Source organism: Papaver somniferum, chromosome 1 (genome assembly GCF_003573695.1).
Source record: "Papaver somniferum cultivar HN1 chromosome 1, ASM357369v1, whole genome shotgun sequence".
In the NCBI taxonomy this organism is placed as follows: domain Eukaryota; kingdom Viridiplantae; phylum Streptophyta; class Magnoliopsida; order Ranunculales; family Papaveraceae; genus Papaver; species Papaver somniferum.
The window spans coordinates 338,265-357,869 of record NC_039358.1 but is presented as its reverse complement, the minus strand read 5'-3'; the positions used below and the strand labels follow the sequence as shown (position 1 = coordinate 357,869).

Here is a 19,605-nt window from a genome sequence, read left to right as displayed (position 1 = left end):
GCGTGATTTAAAAAAAATATGTTATGAGATGCATGGTTTGCCAACAAGCTAAGGGTACTGTTCAAAACACCGGCCTTTATACACCTTTACCAATTCCTGAAGCTCCAAGGGAAGACATTAGTAGGGACTTTATTCTTAGTTTACCTCTTACAACTAGAGGGAATGATTCAGTGATGGTTGTTGCGGACATATAATCCAATATGGACCATTTTATAGCCTGTAAGAAGTTTACCGATGCTTCAAATGTTGCATCTTTATTTTTCAGAGAAATAGTTCAATTACATGGCATTCCTAAATCTATTACTTCTGATATAGATACAAAATCTCTGAGTTATTTTTGGAAAACATTGTGGATGCATTTGGGAACTAATTTACAGTTCAGCACTACTTCACATCCCCAAACTGATGGATAGACTGAAGTTGTCAATCGTTCTTTGGGAAATTTGATTAGAGACAAAAGCATTGATAACAACAAACAATGGGATATTTTACTGCCTCACATGGAGTTTGTATTCAATACTTCAGTAAACAGATCCACATGTAAAATTCCATTTGAAATTGTTTATTCAAAGGTCCCTAATCACGTATTAGACTTGGTTTTACTTCCTAAGTTACACAATTCCAATGTCAAGGCTGATAAACTATTGGAACAAGCTTCTCAACTACATCATGAGGTGAAAATAAAACATGAGGAATCTAATGCTAAATACAAAGATGTTGCTGATAAGTATAAAAGATTCAAAACTTTTCAGGAGGGAGAGCTAGACATGATTCATCTGCGCAAAGAACGATTTCCAGTTGGTACCTATAACAAGACCAAGATGAAGAAGTACAGTCCTTTTAAAATCTTGAAGAAAATCAGTGACAATGCTTATGTCATTGATCTACCCAAGGAATGGAACATCTCTAATGTGTTCAATGTTCAAGAAATTTTCACCTTTCATGGTGATAATGAAATTCTATTTGTTTCAAGCAACTCAGAGTCGAGTTTTTCTCAAGAAGGGAGGGACTGATGTAGGACATCTACATATTCTCAATGTGTCAACTGTCCCAGTTGATCCCTTACGCTGTATCAATAATAATAGTTGATCCCTTTTTCCACGGATCAACTTTCATAATTGATCCGCAACCTCTAATGTGATTTACTTGTTTCTAAAACTTCTTCTTTTAGAGTTTTCTTATTTCTTTCTTTTTAGAGTTAACCAGTAATGGTACACTACTTACTTAACCGAAAGTCAAACTCAAAGTCAATAGTCAAACACGGTGACTTAAAATAGCAACTTTGACTTTAAGCAGCGGGATATTCAAAACACAGTCAGTGTGGTGGTATTTATGAGCAAGGAGGCCCGAAATAAAAACCATAAAATTTTAAGTAGTTAATGATTAAAACTACTGGCTCATCCCGAAAATATTTAGTTTCCAGTGTCGGAATATATTTACAGCGTATGAACGTACGAATGTGAATACATACAGTGAGGAAGAATTAAAAGCGTACGAAACTCAGTTTATCTTTATCCTCTTCCTTTTTCTTTCTCCCCTTATTATTAACTTTTTCCTTCTAAATTTCAGAGCAACTCAGTACTCTTTCTTTCTGATTCTAGCTCCCTTTATCTTTTCCTTCCCTGCAAAAGAAGAAGATTCTTGCCTGCCCAGGTATTCTTTTCTTTGTTTTCAGACTTCCTTTTGATAATTTAATACAACCCAAATCAAAAAAATAAGCACACAGTTGTAATTTTAGTTTGATTTAAATGAGAAATTTTTTGATTGTCATTCACTCATCATTTGTAGTAGAAGTGTTGCTTGTTTTATGGCTTTTTGAAGCTTAGTTGCAGTACACATACAGCAAAGAATTCAATTTTTAGTTCCTTTAATTTTTTTGTTGCAGAAAATTTCTTCCTTTTCTTCTTCTTCTTCTTCTTCTTCAGTTTTTGTTTATTGTAATTTTTAGAATTTTGTGAGTTCTGAGGGGATTTCTGATTGATGATTTTAGAAATTTGTGAATATTCATAATTTGTGGTGGGAGGATCTGAAAGAAAAATGGAGGAGGAGAAACAATTAGATTTCAATGCACCGTTTTTATCAGTCCGGCGGTTTTCGTCTCCTTCACAGAGAAACAAGAACGAGAATAGTAAGAAATCATCTTCAATTCCTTCTCCTTATCCTTCTTATTACAAACCGGAGTTGAAGTCCGGGCCGATTAGAAATGCCGGTGCTGTTCCGTTCATGTGGGAACACACACCAGGCACACCCAAGGATGAAATTAATACAAATCAGGGCCTATTCGTTTCACCGGAAGTCCGGCCAGCGGTTGCTCCGAAGCTCCCACCAGGTAGGGTGTTAGAAATTAAACGGCGGGTACCACCGGAGAAGAAAGAATTCATCAAAGAACAACAACCCAAGAATGAAGTAGTTAAGGTACAGTCTCAAATGAAGAAATTTGTTACTTCTAACCGCCGGAGTAAACTGAGGGGGGACGATAATAATGCCAGTAAATTGGAGAATTTGAAAGATGTTCAGGTGACGGGACAAAAGGGCGCTTTGGGTTCAGAGGGAGACGATGATGATGCATTCATAGACGCGCAGGACACATTATCGAGAAGTGAATCGTTTTTCTTCAATTGCAGTATAAGTGGTGTGAGCGGATTAGACGGTTCGGCAGACGCTAAACCGCCTTCTGGTACATTTGCAACTGATCTGAAGACGAGAGATTTCATGATGGGTCGATTCTTGCCTGCTGCAAAAGCAATGGCTTCTGATACACCACAGTATGCTCCTAGGAGGCAAGCTGTTGCAGCGCGCGAACCATCTCCGAGACAATTGCCAAGAGTGCCGATGAATGAGGAGAATGCAGGTAATTTACTTCAGATTACGCCGTATGCGGAGCCAAAATTCGCCGAGGATGTCAGTGAGGACGAAAGCGAAGATGATGGGGATGATTACAGCGAGGCGGGGGATTCATTATCAAAAGGATGTGGGTTATTTCCTCGGCTTTGTTTAAGGAGTTCGGCATGTCTGTTAAATCCAATCCCTGGGATGAAAGTTCGCAGCCATACACCCTTACCTTCTGCTCGTCAGGTTAGCGCGTGGACAAGAAGCGAAAAATATCGATTGCACATCCGAAGTAACGATGAGGTAACATTACAAATCTCCTTAGCTATGTTGTGAAATAGCTCGCCTATGCGCACGAGCGCCTAGATAATAAAACGCACATATGTTTTCTTTAATTTTTTTCCTGTGCGCCTAGGCACTAGGCGAGGCGTCTGGCACAACATAGCTACTTAGTATTCTTATCTATGCGTATTTTGTTTCATATTTGCACAGAAAAAATTGGAAACCGTCTATAAACACAAATTGATTACCGGCCTTAGACAAATTGATGATGAAAATAAGCTTAGAAGTGAATCCAATGAGCTTGTGTGCTGGAGTGGTTCCCAAACAACTGATGGTTCATATAAGAATGGACTTTCAGGGGATGTCGGAATATCACCTTACCGAAATGAAGCCACACAGTCTCCCTTCAGGGAAGGAGCTGGTTTTCTTGGAGTTCCTAACCAAGTTGTTAATTCGAAGGATACACGTTTTGATCCGTATACGAAAGGCAGTCCAAATAAAGTAGTATCTCATCGAGGTTCAGGTTCCATGAGCCCTGCAGCTGAGAAAACACTGTATATTGATTCAGTCCTTTTGTTAGAAGCTCCGAATTCTTGCTCGAGTTCTTCAGATTACAAGGATTTCAAGGACAATGATTCTCAAATTGTGGTGAGAAGTCAGGGGCTGGAAGAGACTTCTCTTGCAGAATTGTTTCTTCAAGATAACAACGACGAGTTGGATGTTTCAAGGAAAGGAAGTGTGTCAGAGCCGAAATCGTCAGAGTTTGTTAGTAGTGAACATAATTTTTCCACGGATAAATCGAATCACGAAGATAACGTGGAGGTACTTAAAAAAGTTGATAATGCTGATGATGAAGCTAGGTTCTTGGTGTGTTCGAATGTGCCTACGATTGGAAGCCTAGAGTTTGACAAGCCAGAGCCTGTAAGTACTGAAAATGAAGGAAATCTGAGTCTCGTTTGTTTTCTGGCTCCTCTGCCACCTCCCTTGCCAAAGTCACCTTCAGAGTCTTGGCTGTTGCGGACATTGCCTTCGGTTTCCTCGAGGAATGCTGCTCAATTCTCTAGAAAGCAGGCGCTTAAGAGATTCTCCAATGATCCCAAGTGGGAAACCATTGTTAAAACTTCGTATGTGAACAACAGCAACTCGCGATTTTCTGAGGTAACCCTGTCATCCTTTACAATTTACTGCAATAAAATTAGATAGCTGTGGTGAATGACAAAAGTGCGTTAAAACGTTTTTTTTTTTTTTCAAATTTTCCAGGGACTCAAAAAACCTGCAATGCAGTAATTGGAAACTTAAATGGCAGTGCAAAAGATCTGTTACATCTAGCCCCCAACCTCAGTCATATGCTTTGAACTCGCAGCTGGCAGTTTGATGGTATCAAAGGTAACACTAGTATTTCATCTTTGTTCCTTGTCGATGCTAATTCTCATTCTTTCGTTTTGGACACCAAGAATTCCAAATGGAAGCCGTGGGGTGACCAAGAATCCCTCTGCTACCTTCCAATAGATACTAACCTCAGGCCACCCAAAATATAGTTTTGAGTACTAGTTACCAAATTCAAACATCTCTGTTTAGTGCTTCTATTTTTTCTTAGTTTCGATCATATTTGTAAATGCATCAGCAGCATCCATTATTTCCTCAGTAAAGAGTATATACCGCTGCCAATGGTAAATGTACATGTTTATCCTCAGTACTCTTGAATCTCATGAAAAGCATATAAATAAAACATTCTTGCGTTTATTTGGTGTGGCGTTTGCGCTCGTTCATAGGATTCACCGGTGCCTGTGTCCGAGTAGGTTCTATTTTGATCTGACAACAAACGCCGTGTTTCTGAATCCTCCTGAAACACTCCAAAAATAGTATGACAACAACACGGTCGAAAACTGAGTCAGAGATTTTCATGATTTTTCGACTACAAAACAAACCAGTAAAATATCTGAAACAAATTCCTGGACAAACATGAAAACAAACCACGGCTCTTGAATGACAAAACATAAAATGCAACTTTTCATCACATGATTCAGACAAATCATGGTCATGGTGGGTGACGAAAAGTGTGTGTGGGGGACCAAATAGTGACTTGCAGTTACTAGGTAAGGAGTAGTAGCATTTAACCAAATCATGTGATTGTTCGGAGTGGTTAGATCCAAACTTTCCAAGTGTTTGCCTGCCTTTATGAGTAGACATGGACTTGGTCTGGGCATATGTGGTGCTCTCTCTCTTACAAAACATGTACCTGCAGTTACCCTGCATCTTTTCCTATCTACTGCACCATATATATAACGTGATCGCTATTAAAACCTTGCATTTTTGCGAGTTTGGAGTATCAATTTTGGTGAAACTTTGCTGAATTGAATGTAGTTTTCTTGGCTTTAAAACCGGACGTTAAAATGTGCAAAATTTACCGGTTTTAGCTCAAATTATTGCCAGAAAGTGAACTCACAAGACCTCACTTAAGGGATAAATAAATGTAACATACTACTTCTTATTTCTTATTTTGATGGGGCTCTCTTAAGGCAAGTACTTACAAGATCTCACTCCAATGCTGTCGATATAACAAGCATGGTCAGACCCAAAGTACTCAGCCTCTCACTGAAGCCTGCTGATTGTTATTATTACTACTACAACTGTTCCTCTGTAAACACCAAAGATTACTAGTACTACTGTTACGATCTGTATGTTGCTGCTGCTGCTGTTGTTCATTTGTCTCTTCATTGGTAGGAAATAAAGAGAGACAAAGCGCTGTGTTTATTTGATCTTTTGTTCTAGTTATTGTGCTACTCTCGAGTTCGCTGTTGTTGTTGTTATTGAAGAAATCATCGCTATTTTGTTGATTCGGACTCAAACTCAGCTGCAAGTTTGGGATACATTCTTGCTCTCTTTTATCTCCCATGCAACTTGAACTCATGATGTCAATGTTCTCCACCATTTCATCTCTTCGTTCCTTTGCTAGCACGGTTGTCAACTGCATCACAACCCAAAAAATATATTAAGTGCAATGTATGTTTTATGGAGACCTGGTGGCTAGTAAACCATGTTGGCAAGCAATCATCACTCATAAAACTTGAACTTTTTAAGAGCGGAAACACATGAGAGAGTGCAAGCTCATTGATTACCTTATCAAGCCCAAACTGTGGATGTTGAAAGCTATTGGAACTGATTCTATGATAGTTTGAGTCGGATCGAAATCGTTTATCAGTGTTGTTGTCGTTGTTGAGTTCCAAACTCAAGGAACTCATGGTATTGACAGAAGTCATCATTTGCCTTGGAGGCCATTTCTTCTCCTCAAGAAACCGATTGGGCCTAATAGGCCCATTCCATGATATTGCATTTCTTAAATCGAACAAGTGTGACGATATCTTCATGCCATGACTGGCTTGTTCTATTCCTATACCTTTGTCTGCTGCTTGTACTGGGATTGGTTTCATTCGATGATTGTTTTGACTGAATCCCCATTCTTGATGCCTGTTAAGAGACAGTGATTACGGTCACATCGAATTGATTAAGCAAATGAACTAAAAAGTTCTTAGTTTGCTGCATACGATTTCACTATTCTTAATTACCTTGGATAGCAGCTATCTCTGTGGTCAAACTGTTGTTGTTGGGAGAGGGGATACTGTAAATGATTTGGCAAAGTATCATGCATATTCTGGGCTTGAACAAAGTTCTTGTAGTTGTCTATTCTGAAGGGCTGCTGCTGCGAGTGGCTTGTTCTATGGTGGTGGTAGTACATTTGATCATGGCCTCCTTGCATATTCGTTTGAGATAAAACTGCACCAAAAAACACACTTAAATTCGTTTGTAACTTGAGCAAGAAACGTGATAATTCAATCGGCAATAACTACATTGACTAGTAATTAGCAATGTATTTTTAGTTTTTTGTTCAAATCTCTCTTATAAGAAGTTGTTTACTATCTACAAGCCCAGGTAACCGGGAGAAAGAAAAATCCTCGAGACTTCTTGGTACAACCACCAAATGTCTAGCCAACTCAAACGGTTAACACTTTAAATCACTTCTACATATTTGTCACTTTAAATACCCTCAACTAATAAATTTAAGTTGCTTAAAAAAAAAAAAGATTAACAAAAATGTAGCATATATACCTTGGCCACACTCATCAAGCTTTTTACTCCGATACATCTGGTTCAACAATCAGAAATGAGGGTTCAAGGATCAGACACAGTGCGAATATAATCAAACCAAAAAAATATTGGCAGAAAACGAACTCAAATTTTGATTATTTACTTCATTAATCATCATCGAGTAGATCTTCTTGTATACCTGCAAATGGCTTTTAACATGAGCGATGCTTAGTCCCTTGACATTCATTAACTGAAGAACTAATTTTGGAGTTGCTCCTGTTGATAACAAAACAATGCAAAACAAAGGATTTTACACCACGGTTAGTAGTAACTGTGGTGTATTTGTAACAGAGTATTTCTGATCGTGGCCTAAAGCCTTTGTATTTTTTGTTTTTCAAAAATGAATAGGTGAATTGAAATTGATGATGATGATAAATGCGTGCTTACTTTCTTGACCTCCAAGTCTTTCAACACAGTGTATAAAATAATGATGAAGATCAGAAGTCCAACGAAGCCGAGGCATTTTGGATCGAACGTACTGTCGAACTGTCGTTGTTGTTGTTCTATCACTGCAGCTACCTGTTTCCACAGCGTTATTATTATTATTAGCTTCACTGTTATTGTTACTACTACTTAACGAATTTTCTCGCGTCATGGAATCGTTGTTCTCATCGTCTTCTTCTTCTTGATCAATTGTATTAACCATTTGATCATTAATATCTGTACTCATCATCATAGCATCTTCATTCAAATCAAAGCATGGCGACAATGACCTTTTTTTACCACGACGAGGAGGAGGAGATGTTGTTGCTGATGTGACTTGAAGTAGTACTTGATTATCACTCCAGCTGCTACTGTTTTGGTTTTCATCTTCACATATTTGTTCTTCTCTTTGTTGATCGGTTACCATTTTGATCTTTTTCGCTATAGCTCTTGCTGGTACCTAGCTCTATAGTCGAAGACTACCCGCGGCCACTTTCATAAATAAATATCATCAAGTTCTGCTGAGAGAGACAGAGAAAAAAAAGTTTTCAGAGTTTTACAATGAGTGAAGAAGAGATCCTATGTAAGTGGCAGCAGCTAAGACAAATTAAGAATATATAAAGTATGTAAAGAGAAATAATGCTATTACTTTCTTCTATACGTAGAGAAGAAAACAAACATGTCCATGAATTTTGTGCTCATGAATTTGCTAATAATATATACATTCTCCCTCTCTCTATATATATATATATCTATCTGGACTAGCTTTGAGAACAACACATTCTTGGACACCATCGTCAAGGGTTTTTTTTCCCCTTCTTTGATGGGTAAATTTTCTGTTTTAATCTTCCTAGCTTGGTAATTAGTTGTATAATATACTATACACTAGCTAGATAGAGGTAGAATGTTGTTTTGAATGAAATTAATTAATCTTTGAAAAAAAAAAGTTAATTATCTGTATATAGTATATTAAGCTAGCTGCTTGGTTTTCTTCTTCTTATATATAGTCTGCAAAATCCATGCATGTTATATGCAAACAAGATATCTAGGAGCAATAAAAGGGGGCAATAGTAGTAGTTTTCGATAATAACAAATTCATTTTAACCCCCATTCTATGTCTTGTCAGAATAATATCAAATCTCTATGCAACATTTTAGAAAAAAAAAATACTGTGTAACTTAGAAATCACAATATGGAGATTTTTGTAGGGAAATTTACAATGAAATAATGCTCAAGTTCATTCATAGATTGGCAAAGGAAAGATGCATATAATGTAGTACGTACAATTAAAGAGCAATAAGGAACAAACTTTTATGCCAAATCAAGGTTCTACAGAAAGCCCATGTAGTAGATCAGATTGATCATGATCAAAACCAATGCCCTAGAATTTTAAAAGGTAGCCTACCACATGTACGTGTAGAAATTCAATTACCAGAGGTAACTTACACTCTCATGCATATACTCTTGATCGAGTTTCTGACTAAAATTCCTATACTTATATTTTCAATAATTTTAAGACCAGTGACAGTATAAATCCTCTGCTTAAATGGTTTCTGGCGTAAGCAAAGTGATCATATGCCTCTCTAATGAACATCTTTCGTTGCAGTAGAGCTACTTAATTGATCATGATCTAGATACTTAATTTCTGCTATTTGGTTCAAATTAAATTTAAGTATCGATTATCACCAAATCTCTGAGAGACCATGAATATGGTGATCATGAAAATGGTTATACATGATATGTAAATATTTAAACTAATTAGTTGGTGACAATCATACCTAGCTAGCTATATATCTCATGATGATATAACAGATATAAAGTTAATTAACAGATGTAGATGAGAATTTCATTAAGAGAATTAATGGATAAGTTCATGATAATGGTGAGTACTACTACAAAAATCTTTTAATGAGAATCATTATGAGATGTATAGAGAGATAAAAGAATCCAGGTTTGGATGATGTCCTCATTGAAATCATGCAAACACTTATGAGAAACTAGCTAGATGATGATTTTTGTGTGCCGAGTATAAACGATCATAAATACATACCATGATAATTAATGAAGAGAATCTAACAACCTCTTTGCTTATACTAAGGTATCACTAAATTTGAAAAGGTATAGTAAGATCAAACAACAATAAATAGCAACACCCACAATTAATTCAGGCATAAATTTATTATCCCAAACACCCACCTAATTCAATACTATGGTAGTATTAAAATTGCATAATCCATTCCATTCCTTCTTCTTCTTCCACCAAGTTTCTGGTTTTTGATCAATCTTCCTATGAGATCACACTAGATCATCAACATATAACCCTCTTTCAAAAGTGATGACATTCATCAAGAGAAAGATGAAGAGCTAGAGAGAGAGAGAGATTTGGTTGGATGCAACTTGTTGGGTATGACCATGAAATTTAAGCTACATATACACATCATATATCATTTTATGTCAATATAAATGGTCACTCTTTTCAAATAACAACTATTGGTATATCGATTTTCATCTAAAATTTTCTTTTTTCCTATAATTGCAGTCAAGAGTTAGGAATTCTATGGACCCTACCTTACGAAAAAAATGTAACTTGACAATTGACATAGAAGAAGAGTAATTGTTAGGTGGGTCTTTAAAAGGTCAAACGTTAATGTGCTATGGTCAATGAGCGTCAACATCAATATTATACCTAAATTGATGCTGAATTAACAAGAGAGGAGGGACTTGAATCAAAAAAAATTAATGGTGGAGGACAACGGTCGGGTATATCTATATATACACTCGATCAACTTGTTTTTCTTAATTAATTTTCATAATAAATTAGTAAGTATAATTTTTAATCTCTCTCCATAGAGTTTAGATTCATATATATATATATATACAACTAGCTAGGGATGAGACCAGAAATATGCTTTCTGCACAGTTGCACTGTTCTGCGATCATGTGACTGACTACTTGTCTCTTCCCTCAAGATTTTTCTATCTTTTATGACAGGTTGTCTAGCTAGCTATCACTCTACCTGTAATTCTATTCTGCTACCATCTACAAATATACACATATATGTGCAGATCTCTGTCTAGAAATATATATACGATAAATCCGTGGTTTTCTCTATCGAATGACGCCTGTGATTAGAGAGACTCAAGTCGTATGCATTCTGCGTTGCCAAGCATATACATATGCATATATAATTAAGTAAGAACTAATCTATAATACTCCTTTTTACGTATACAATATTGGTAATCTCAGCGTGTTTACAGGGTGAAAGCCTAGACCATCTTCTTGTGTCAGTCCCTTAGGTACCACTTGCTCTTATATATTGTAACCCTCTCTTTTCCAATGAAAATTACATATAGAGCGCCCAGCTAGTCTCTGAATTCTGATTGAAAAACGGACCAAGTACAAGGAGCATTATGAAGTTGGTCATACATGGATACCTCGATCCCACTGGATGAAAGGTCGATATATCAGTGAGCTGGAAATGAATGATCTATAGTGTAACCCAGGGTGGTGTTTGTTTAGGGACAAATGAGGAGGGGCCGTCCTGGATTTCATTTGAGTTTTTAGAGCTTGTTCGACTAATATGCCTTCCTAAAATTCCTTTTCAAAACCAATTCGACCTGTTTATAGATTATTTATCGAATTTTTACGTACGACAACCCTCAAGAAACTACAGTACTGTTTCGGTTCAATACTGGCAAATTCTTCCATTTGTTTTAACTTTTAATTCTTCAAATATCTAATTCCATCTCTGAATAAAAATGATTAAGAGCATAGTGGTGATTGTTTTCCATGGTACAATAGTTAATCGAGATATTTGAATAATTTGGAAGCAGGCAACTCAATATCAAAATACAAACTCTTATATAACATTATTTGGTGAAAATTATGGTGTGTTCTAATTATAGGCAAACTTGTTACTCGCCCATCGGTTTTAAAATCTTACCACTAAGAGCAGTTTCTATGGACTCAACAAAACAAGGATTTGTTAATTTTGATCCCACTATGGTACCAAAAAAACATAAAAAATGGATGTACAAAGCAACAAATTTGTTGGTTTGTTGAGTGAGATGGAACATGTAGCGCACGCGCAATGTAAGACTGGGCGAGCTTGGAACAAGAGCGTTGGCGTTTGAGCCAGAAATGCGCGGCCCATCATCAATCGCTGGAGTGAACTTTGGGTTGACCGTAGAGACTGCCAAACGCCTATCCAAGCATGCACACTACACTAGCCACCGCTATAGCAACACATAACAGAATCCGATCAAATATCATTTTTTGAATATATTGCAAGGGCTTGTATATCTAGGGGGGCCAAATTTTCCAGGATGGGGCGCCGAAATTTGCTTACGAGCTGTTTACCAAACAAGGATTTAAAAAAAGGTGAAAACGGATACAAACATTTTACTATTCCTTATCAAGAATTTCAAATACGGCATTTTGGACTTTTTCCAACGTTTTTATACCTTTTCCCCACATTAGACTTTTCGTAACGTTTTTGGTCAACGGGTCCTCTTAGACTCCGGTTGACTGACAAGGACGGAAAGAAAATCATCCTTGGCCGGTCAATTGAGTCTAGTTGATCAGCTAAGGACGGGAGTGTACTCCTACTGCACACTGGAATATTGTGTTGTTGACCAGTCAAATGAGTCCAATTGACCAGTTAATTTTTGGAACGCACTATTAGTGCACTCCAAAACTTGTTCTTACTGAATTCGCCATGCAGTATACATACGTCATCATTTCAGGGATATATACGGTATTTTCTTGGTCATATGTTTTTGTTTTGGGATTGATAAGGACTCTGGAGTGATGGCTAATTTCACCCTTTTTTAAGTCTCTTTACGATAAGAATCTCTTTACTCGCGCATTGAGCTAACTGAGTTTGGGGATGCAAAGAAGCAACAATGGATTTGCAGGTAGGTTTCAGTTAAAAAAATTTGTTTAGTTAGACCTAGGAGATACCTTGATAGAGGTGCAAGTGCACATCCTTGCACTAGGCTGGCTCCACACATATAGATGTTGAAAAACGATTAACAAAATATGATTTTTAAAGTTTTTAATAAAAATTATAATTTATTGTTTTCTTTTATGAATGAAAAACTTATTAGTCCCACACCATGGAGTTTCCACTTTTTAGTTGTTTTAAGATACTATATACGATTTTTAGTCCCACATCGGGGAGTTCCTCTTCTTAAGTTGTATTTGTCAATTATATAAACAAATTCACTACTTTTGTAAAATTTATGAGAAAGGGGATTCTCCAATTTTTAGAGAGAGACCCCTAAAGGAAAATATTTTTATAGTGATTTCTTTAACCTTCACGATTTTCCTTAAGTGTTTTTTCGGAGTTGCCAAGCTCAAGTTGAGCATCTACTACATATGCTAGTAGTAGGTGTAGTAGGATATTTTATCCTGAAGATATCCGATCTGTGAGGGCTATAGCATCACTCTTGAGTGTAACCGGGCGCTAATGTCTCTTTGTTCAAAGTTTTGCCTTGTTGCTGTTGTGGAGATATGGGAAACTCGCTTGTTTCGTCAAATCCATCACTCATGTATCAATAACTTTTGCTTATTTGATTTTTCTTTGTTTTGATTATTGCACCCAACAATAGACACACAACATTTCCAATGAGCCCTACCATCCAAATAGGGAGAGAATTACCACTACAACCAACACATTAAGTACGGTTGGAGACCCGAAAGTCCTGGCTCCCCGACCTTACACTTGTAAGACAATGTGGGAGTCATCCTGCTAAAACTGGAACCATCTATCCGTTGTTTATGCTTCGCAAGAGTTCTTCCTGGGTGTTCAATAGTAATTTGGTTCTTACATTTATGCCTTTAGATTTCAATTATTCATTCACGTGGAAATGGATTTGATCAAACCAAAGATCAAAGATTATGTACCTTCCATGAGTTCATCAAGGTCGTCATCCTACTAACTTCAAATCCATTGTGTCCAACAACCACTGGCAAGGCAGACCCGTCTACTAATTTGATGGATGATTTTAACTATTTTTGATGATTAATAATGGGTTATAGCACTTAATAATTTAGTTATCGATTTAATTAGCCTGTGGATTTTGTAATTAAAGAACCCAAACTTATTGGAAGATGAGAATCAAATTGCATGATCAGTACTAAAAAAATTATGCTCACCTAAAACTAAAAATCATCATTAGAAAATCAAAGAATGAAAGAAGACCCCTAATCGAAACTTGATTTTATTCTATAATTGCCACCACACTATATAATGGATAAGCTAAGACCTTTACTAGAATCTTACACCCCATTTCGTTTCTCTTTGGTCTCCTGTATTGAAACAATCAATTCAGAGTTTCACGTTTTATTTTAAGAGCTCTTCCTTTTCTTTTCCTTTTTGATGTACTTAATTAATTAAACAATGATCTGAGATAGATGACAAAGTTTAGAAACTCCCATTACCCAAAAACATAAGAAATCACTTAGAAAACACCATCTTGTAAATGGTGCATACTTATACTGATTAGTTTCTTAATTTACTCATCATCGTCAGTGAGTAAATTAAAAAGAGTTATCTTCTCAAATGAGAAATCTGTTCATATTTCTGTTCTTGTTTCTTGATTAGGGTGCCGGGAGGCGAGAAGCGCGCCAAAGCACGTGTGGGAAGATTCTGAATCCAACTGTCAAATGAAAGGAAACAAAGTGGTACTTGTAAGAAGAAATGGGGGTCGCAATTAGGGCTGCACAAGATCCGCCCACGATACCCAAACCCACCCGTACCCGCTAAATCCGTGGGTTTTTAATCCATACCCGCCCGTTGTGGGTGCGGGGTTGGTTATGAAAAAAGAAAACCCGCTGTCTGTGGGTGCGAGGTTGGTTTAAGCTAATACCCGCCCATACCCGCCCAAAAAACCCGCAGATTATATATCATTAGATAAAACTAATCCTAATCGTCCATTATGAAACCCTAATACTAGTAGATAGGATAACTGATAACCCTCATTCACTTTCTACACTCTTCTCTCTGTTCGGCCTCTCCTCTTCTTCCTCCCCAGTTCTTCTTCTTCACCTACGAACGACAATTACCAGAAATCTTCACCAGAAATCGACAACAACAACTTCGAATCTTCACCAGAAATCGACAACAATCGAAAAATCAACAGATTCAACACTTAATCTTCATCTGTGAACTTCCTAGATATAAATATTTTGGGGGTTTTGGTTTTTTTTTCTCACTTAATCAAGGAGAATAGAAGTTACTCTAAATACTTGAATATAAAGCGGGTTTAAACCCGTTTAAACCCATACCCGCCCAACCCGTAGCGGGCGGGTAACAAAACCCGCCCGCTGTTTGTGGGTGCGGGGTTGGTTATGAAAAAAAAAACCCGCAGTCTGTGGGTGCGATGTTGGTTTTAGCTTATACCCGCCCATACCCGCCCATGTGCAGCCCTAGTCGCAATGATCCAAACCCCTAACGAAGAAATGAGAATATGAATACTCGCAATAAAACATACTCCCTCGGTTTCTAATTAAGAAGTTGGTTTTGTTTATAGAGAAAATTAAGATAACTAGTATTTATAGAAACAAATGGAGTAAACAAATGGCACTTGTAAGAAGAAATGGAGTATACACCACAGTTTTTTTGACCGTGGTTTAAAGTCTCCGCAAATGGCAAGTGTCTGTTAATTGGAAAAACAGTTTTGCTTAAAAAACTAGTATGAAAATAAATAAGAAAATTTTTCATGCTGTCGTTTTTCATCTACCCTTTTCCCTAGTATCCAAGTATTTACTTTCCAAAGCATTATGATTTTAGAGAATTTGGACTGGTTTTGTCCTCATTGCACAAAATATAAGTTTGGGAAAGACCTACCCACTACATGAGGAATCAAAATTTGGGGAGCAGTTCAAGCTAAAAGACACGAGATAACTGGCTCGATCTGTGTGGTAGAATTATTATTTTCTCATCTTGTGCATGTGTGTTCACATTTGTATAAATGTCACGATTCCAGGATCAAAGAGTAGGACAAATATTCGAAGCATTAAAATAACAATCCGGATATAGGAGATGAGGAATTCTCTATATTATGTATTGGTGTGCCAAGAATTCTATACGTAATATAAAAACAATCTCTGTAATTGTGTCTTTTTGGCTTGCATGGGGAGTTGACATTTTCGCAATATACTATTTCTTCGGTTGTTGGCAAAAAAAGAATCTTATGATGACAAATTGATTGGATTAATGGATATCAGTACGTAGACTCATCTTCCCCTGGATTCGAGAGTTTTATATATGTGTGCACTGCCATGCATCGACCGACGTACGTCTCTTATCGCTATCCCAATTCCCTAGCTGATCATTCAGTACTCTAAGATCAATATTTAATGGTTATGAGAGAATATAATCATACCTTAAGATAGTTTATTTAGTTCAATTATTAGAGCATCTATATGTTTTTACATGTATTAATTCTCTAAAGTTGTGAAATGCACAGCTATTTAATGCATTACAAAAATCTACTCCTGTTAGAAAAATATTTCTAGTCAAAAGAGTTTGCTGCCCAAAGTTAGCCAAATTGACAGGATCCATGAAATACTGTGATGGATTCTCTGGCTGCATTATATTGTATTTCATGAATGATTATAGATTGGTTAGGCTTCATGAATGATTATAGAGTTTGCTGCCCAAAGAATAAGGGTGCGTGATTATCTTATTGGGGTGTGATTTGTTGATACTGATAATGAGTAAAAACCAGTTTAGAGGCTAATTTTTTTCATAAGCCAATTTTTGTATGGCATAATCATAAAACAAATAATAGTTACTCAACCATCTACCGTTTAACTTAGCTAAAAAAAACAACACCATCTACGGTTTAACTTAGCTAGTGCTGTTAGTAGCTTTGGAGTATTGAAAAATTCAATGCACTGTTATTTATAAGTGTATCCCACACAATGCACGTAATCCTTTTGTTCCATTTTAGATAAAAGTCTTGGAGTTTTCGCATAGGTCGAGGAAAAAGAAATGGGCTAATCTTTTTTCTATCTTTGTCCATGAAAAAACTATTAATCATTAATCGTGTATGTACTAAAAAAAAAACTTTTGGTTCCAGGGCAAAATTCAAGAGTGGTATTAATAGTCTTGTGGAAAAATGTGAAAACCCTTAATATTTTGGAATTAGAAAAAACTTCAAACTTTCATTTAAAGTAGAACAGAGCAAGTAGTATTTTAAGGAAATTTTTAAGCTTCTAGTTAATTTTACTAAGGCTCTATAAAAATGTTATGTCGAAAATGTAAGATACTGCAATATGACCTTGTCAACAAATCATGGATGATGAAAAGCTAAATTATCACTTGTGAACAACGGAAAATAGAATTGTACTTTCAATTAAAAAATTCAATGCACTATTTTTGAATTGGTCTCGGAGAAAAAAATCTTCTAATTTCGGAAGGTTATCAACCAAACAAGAGTGGACAGTCAAAATAGTCTTAGCTAGTGTTAATTGTAATTGTAGTCAACAATGTTGTCAATTTCCATCAAGACAGCCGAGATTTTGCCGAGAATCTTGGTTTTGGTCCATGGATGAGACGAGTTTCTTAATCTCCGCGAGACAGGAATTGGCCGAGAAACTCGCCTAGATGTTTGAAATTCCACTGAGGTTTCGCCGAGGCAAATTTTATATCAAATTTTTTCTAATAAAAATCAAATCAAACTCTAAAAAACACTTTTTATTTTTACTTTTCTTAGAAAAAATTATTTCTTTATATCTATAAAAATTTAACTTATGTAAGATGTGCAAACTGCTTGGCATACATATTATGGGTGTAAAATATGAAAATAAAGGTTCTGAAATTTTTCACCAACCGAAAATCTCGTTGAGATACATTTGTCTCGGTGTCTCGGTGCCCGATAAAATAAGACCAAAACCAGAGATTAACCACGTCAAGTCGACCTAAATGAGACATGAGAAAGAGAGTTGAGAGGGTTCTTCACTTCTTGTATTCCTCTTTTATTATTTTTGTACTTTTGTAACACTCTTTTTCTTAAGTCTTTTTTATCGATCAAAAAGAAATGCCGAAAATAAACACAAAGCTAATTGACTGGTATAGTGTCTAATATTGTTCAAAAAGAACTTTAATTAAGAGTAGGGTTGTCAATGGAACTTATCGAAACGGAAAGTGGCTCAGCCACTTCCATTACGATAATAGTCTTTGGGTATCTGATATCTGGTAGTTTTCGATCGAAATTTGAAAATAAATATGATTCCGTTACGTTAAAGTTATCGGATAATTTTCTTATAATTTCTGTTATCTGACAGAAATCCTAATAACCTGCTTTTCAGTTCAATGTCTAATTTTCAGTTCAAAACCCATGTCAAAGACAAAGTGAAAACATACAAATAATCCAAATTTATAGATTACATGTTCTTGCAAAAGAAAACACACAGAAATTCAAAAAGAGTAGGATCCTTGGACTGAAATATATGTATTGTAACTTGTAAGCAGCCTGCACCATGAATTCTTGCTTTCTTACTCCTTACACATTCAAACTTCAAAGTATATGTACATCTTCATTTCAAAAAAACTGAAAGGTGTTAATGCAAGAAATGTTGGAAATCGGGTGTCAAAGGATGAAAAATCAGAGAACATAAAATAATGTTGAATTCAAATCAGGTCCAGTTGTTTTATAAAAGAAACTTCCGGTAAGAAGGTCCAACCGTTTTATAAAAGAAACTGTCAGCTAAGAAAGTGCGACCATTTTATAAAAGATACGACTGGGTAACTTATTAATAATATTGAAAATATCCAACAAAGAATATGAAAGAAAATGATTCAAATGAAAGTTACTAACCAGTACTAGTATTGTCACTGAGATCTGGCATCCAATCACATAAGAAAAGAAATGCTTGAACAGCTTCTAGAGCTAATGAACTTTTGTGTGTTGTAAGAACCCTACCACCGGCACTGAACATGGATTTTGATGCTACACTTGTCACTGGAACATCCAACACATCTATGGAAATCTTTGGAATAGTTGGGTACCTATAGAGCATGATTCTTCTACCGACTCAATATATTAAACATAAATTCCTCTTTGGTTGTACCTTTAGTAAGCAGTGGTTCTTCTAAGTATTTCTCCATCTCTGGCTTTTGAACCTCAATCTCATTGTTTTCTGTCATAAACTCATCATACTCATGGTCACTTCTAGTTGTTCTATAATTCTCATTTCCATCTGAACGTATTCCACTAGCTGAATTCCCAAAATAACCTGGAACTGTGTAGTTACTTTCACATTGATATGAAGAGAAAAGTGCATTCATCGCTATTTGAAATTTGTTATAATAATTTAAATATCTATGCGTACCATATAACTTCTTATAAACAAACTCTATCCATCTAGTATTATACCTAGGATATAAAACCACTTCATTGCTCATCAACAGGTTAGACTCTTTCCAATTACTATCAAACTTTGAACTCATCTTCAATCACATTTCTCTGATATACACATGAGAACTAGTTTTTCGTTTCCTAATGCTCTTACTAATCTCATAGACCTCATTGTAATACATATTTGTTGTTGGATATTTAATCCCTGCAAACACTCACAAATGTGTATTCCTTGTCGCCACTCCTTTGAACTTGGTAGTATAGTGAAATTGGAATCCAAATCAGCTAACCTAATAAATCCTTGTCTCAATCAATTGCATCCTTAAGCATATTACATCTAAACTGACAGACCTTGCAGGAAGCTTAAGTTTTGACAAAACATTTGCAAACCTCTCTTTTCTAGCTTGACTTGACTTGACATATTTCACACAATCTCTAGATTTCTATAAATGCAGCATCTAATATCATCCCACATAATATAAATAAATGAAATATATGATTACTACACCTCATTGAAACAAATCCCCCTCAAGAACTAGACAATCCTTGCTGCCAA

At 36.1% G+C, this 19,605-nt stretch overlaps 2 protein-coding genes across 5 annotated transcripts; one reads left to right on the top strand and one right to left on the bottom strand.

Annotated features, from left to right (window-relative positions):
* The first annotated feature begins 1,448 nt into the window (after window positions 1-1,448).
* Window positions 1,449-4,854, top strand: LOC113276546. 3 transcript variants are annotated; one of them, XM_026526178.1, is made up of 4 exons: window positions 1,449-1,491; window positions 1,570-3,132; window positions 3,322-4,269; window positions 4,372-4,854. In XM_026526178.1, exons 2-4 carry the CDS (start codon window positions 2,038-2,040, stop codon window positions 4,396-4,398), a joined length of 2,070 nt encoding a protein of 689 aa, XP_026381963.1. In that variant the 5' UTR covers window positions 1,449-1,491; window positions 1,570-2,037; the 3' UTR covers window positions 4,399-4,854. The 3 variants fall into 3 exon arrangements, with proteins under 3 accessions (XP_026381963.1, XP_026381964.1, XP_026381960.1); XM_026526179.1 differs by having other exon boundaries at window positions 1,453-1,653; window positions 1,991-3,132; XM_026526175.1 differs by having other exon boundaries at window positions 1,454-3,132.
* Window positions 4,855-5,567: 713 nt separating this feature from the next.
* Window positions 5,568-10,085, bottom strand: LOC113324726 (homeobox protein 13-like). 2 transcript variants are annotated; one of them, XM_026573018.1, is made up of 7 exons: window positions 9,877-10,085; window positions 7,645-8,201; window positions 7,397-7,473; window positions 7,219-7,255; window positions 6,678-6,885; window positions 6,231-6,579; window positions 5,568-6,079 (listed from the first exon to the last, which is right to left on the bottom strand). In XM_026573018.1, the coding sequence occupies exons 2-7, from the start codon at window positions 8,105-8,107 to the stop codon at window positions 5,696-5,698; spliced, it is 1,518 nt and encodes a 505-aa protein (XP_026428803.1). In that variant the 5' UTR covers window positions 8,108-8,201; window positions 9,877-10,085; the 3' UTR covers window positions 5,568-5,695. The 2 variants fall into 2 exon arrangements, with proteins under 2 accessions (XP_026428803.1, XP_026428808.1); XM_026573023.1 differs by having other exon boundaries at window positions 7,645-8,198.
* Between the last annotated feature and the right edge of the window lie 9,520 nt (window positions 10,086-19,605).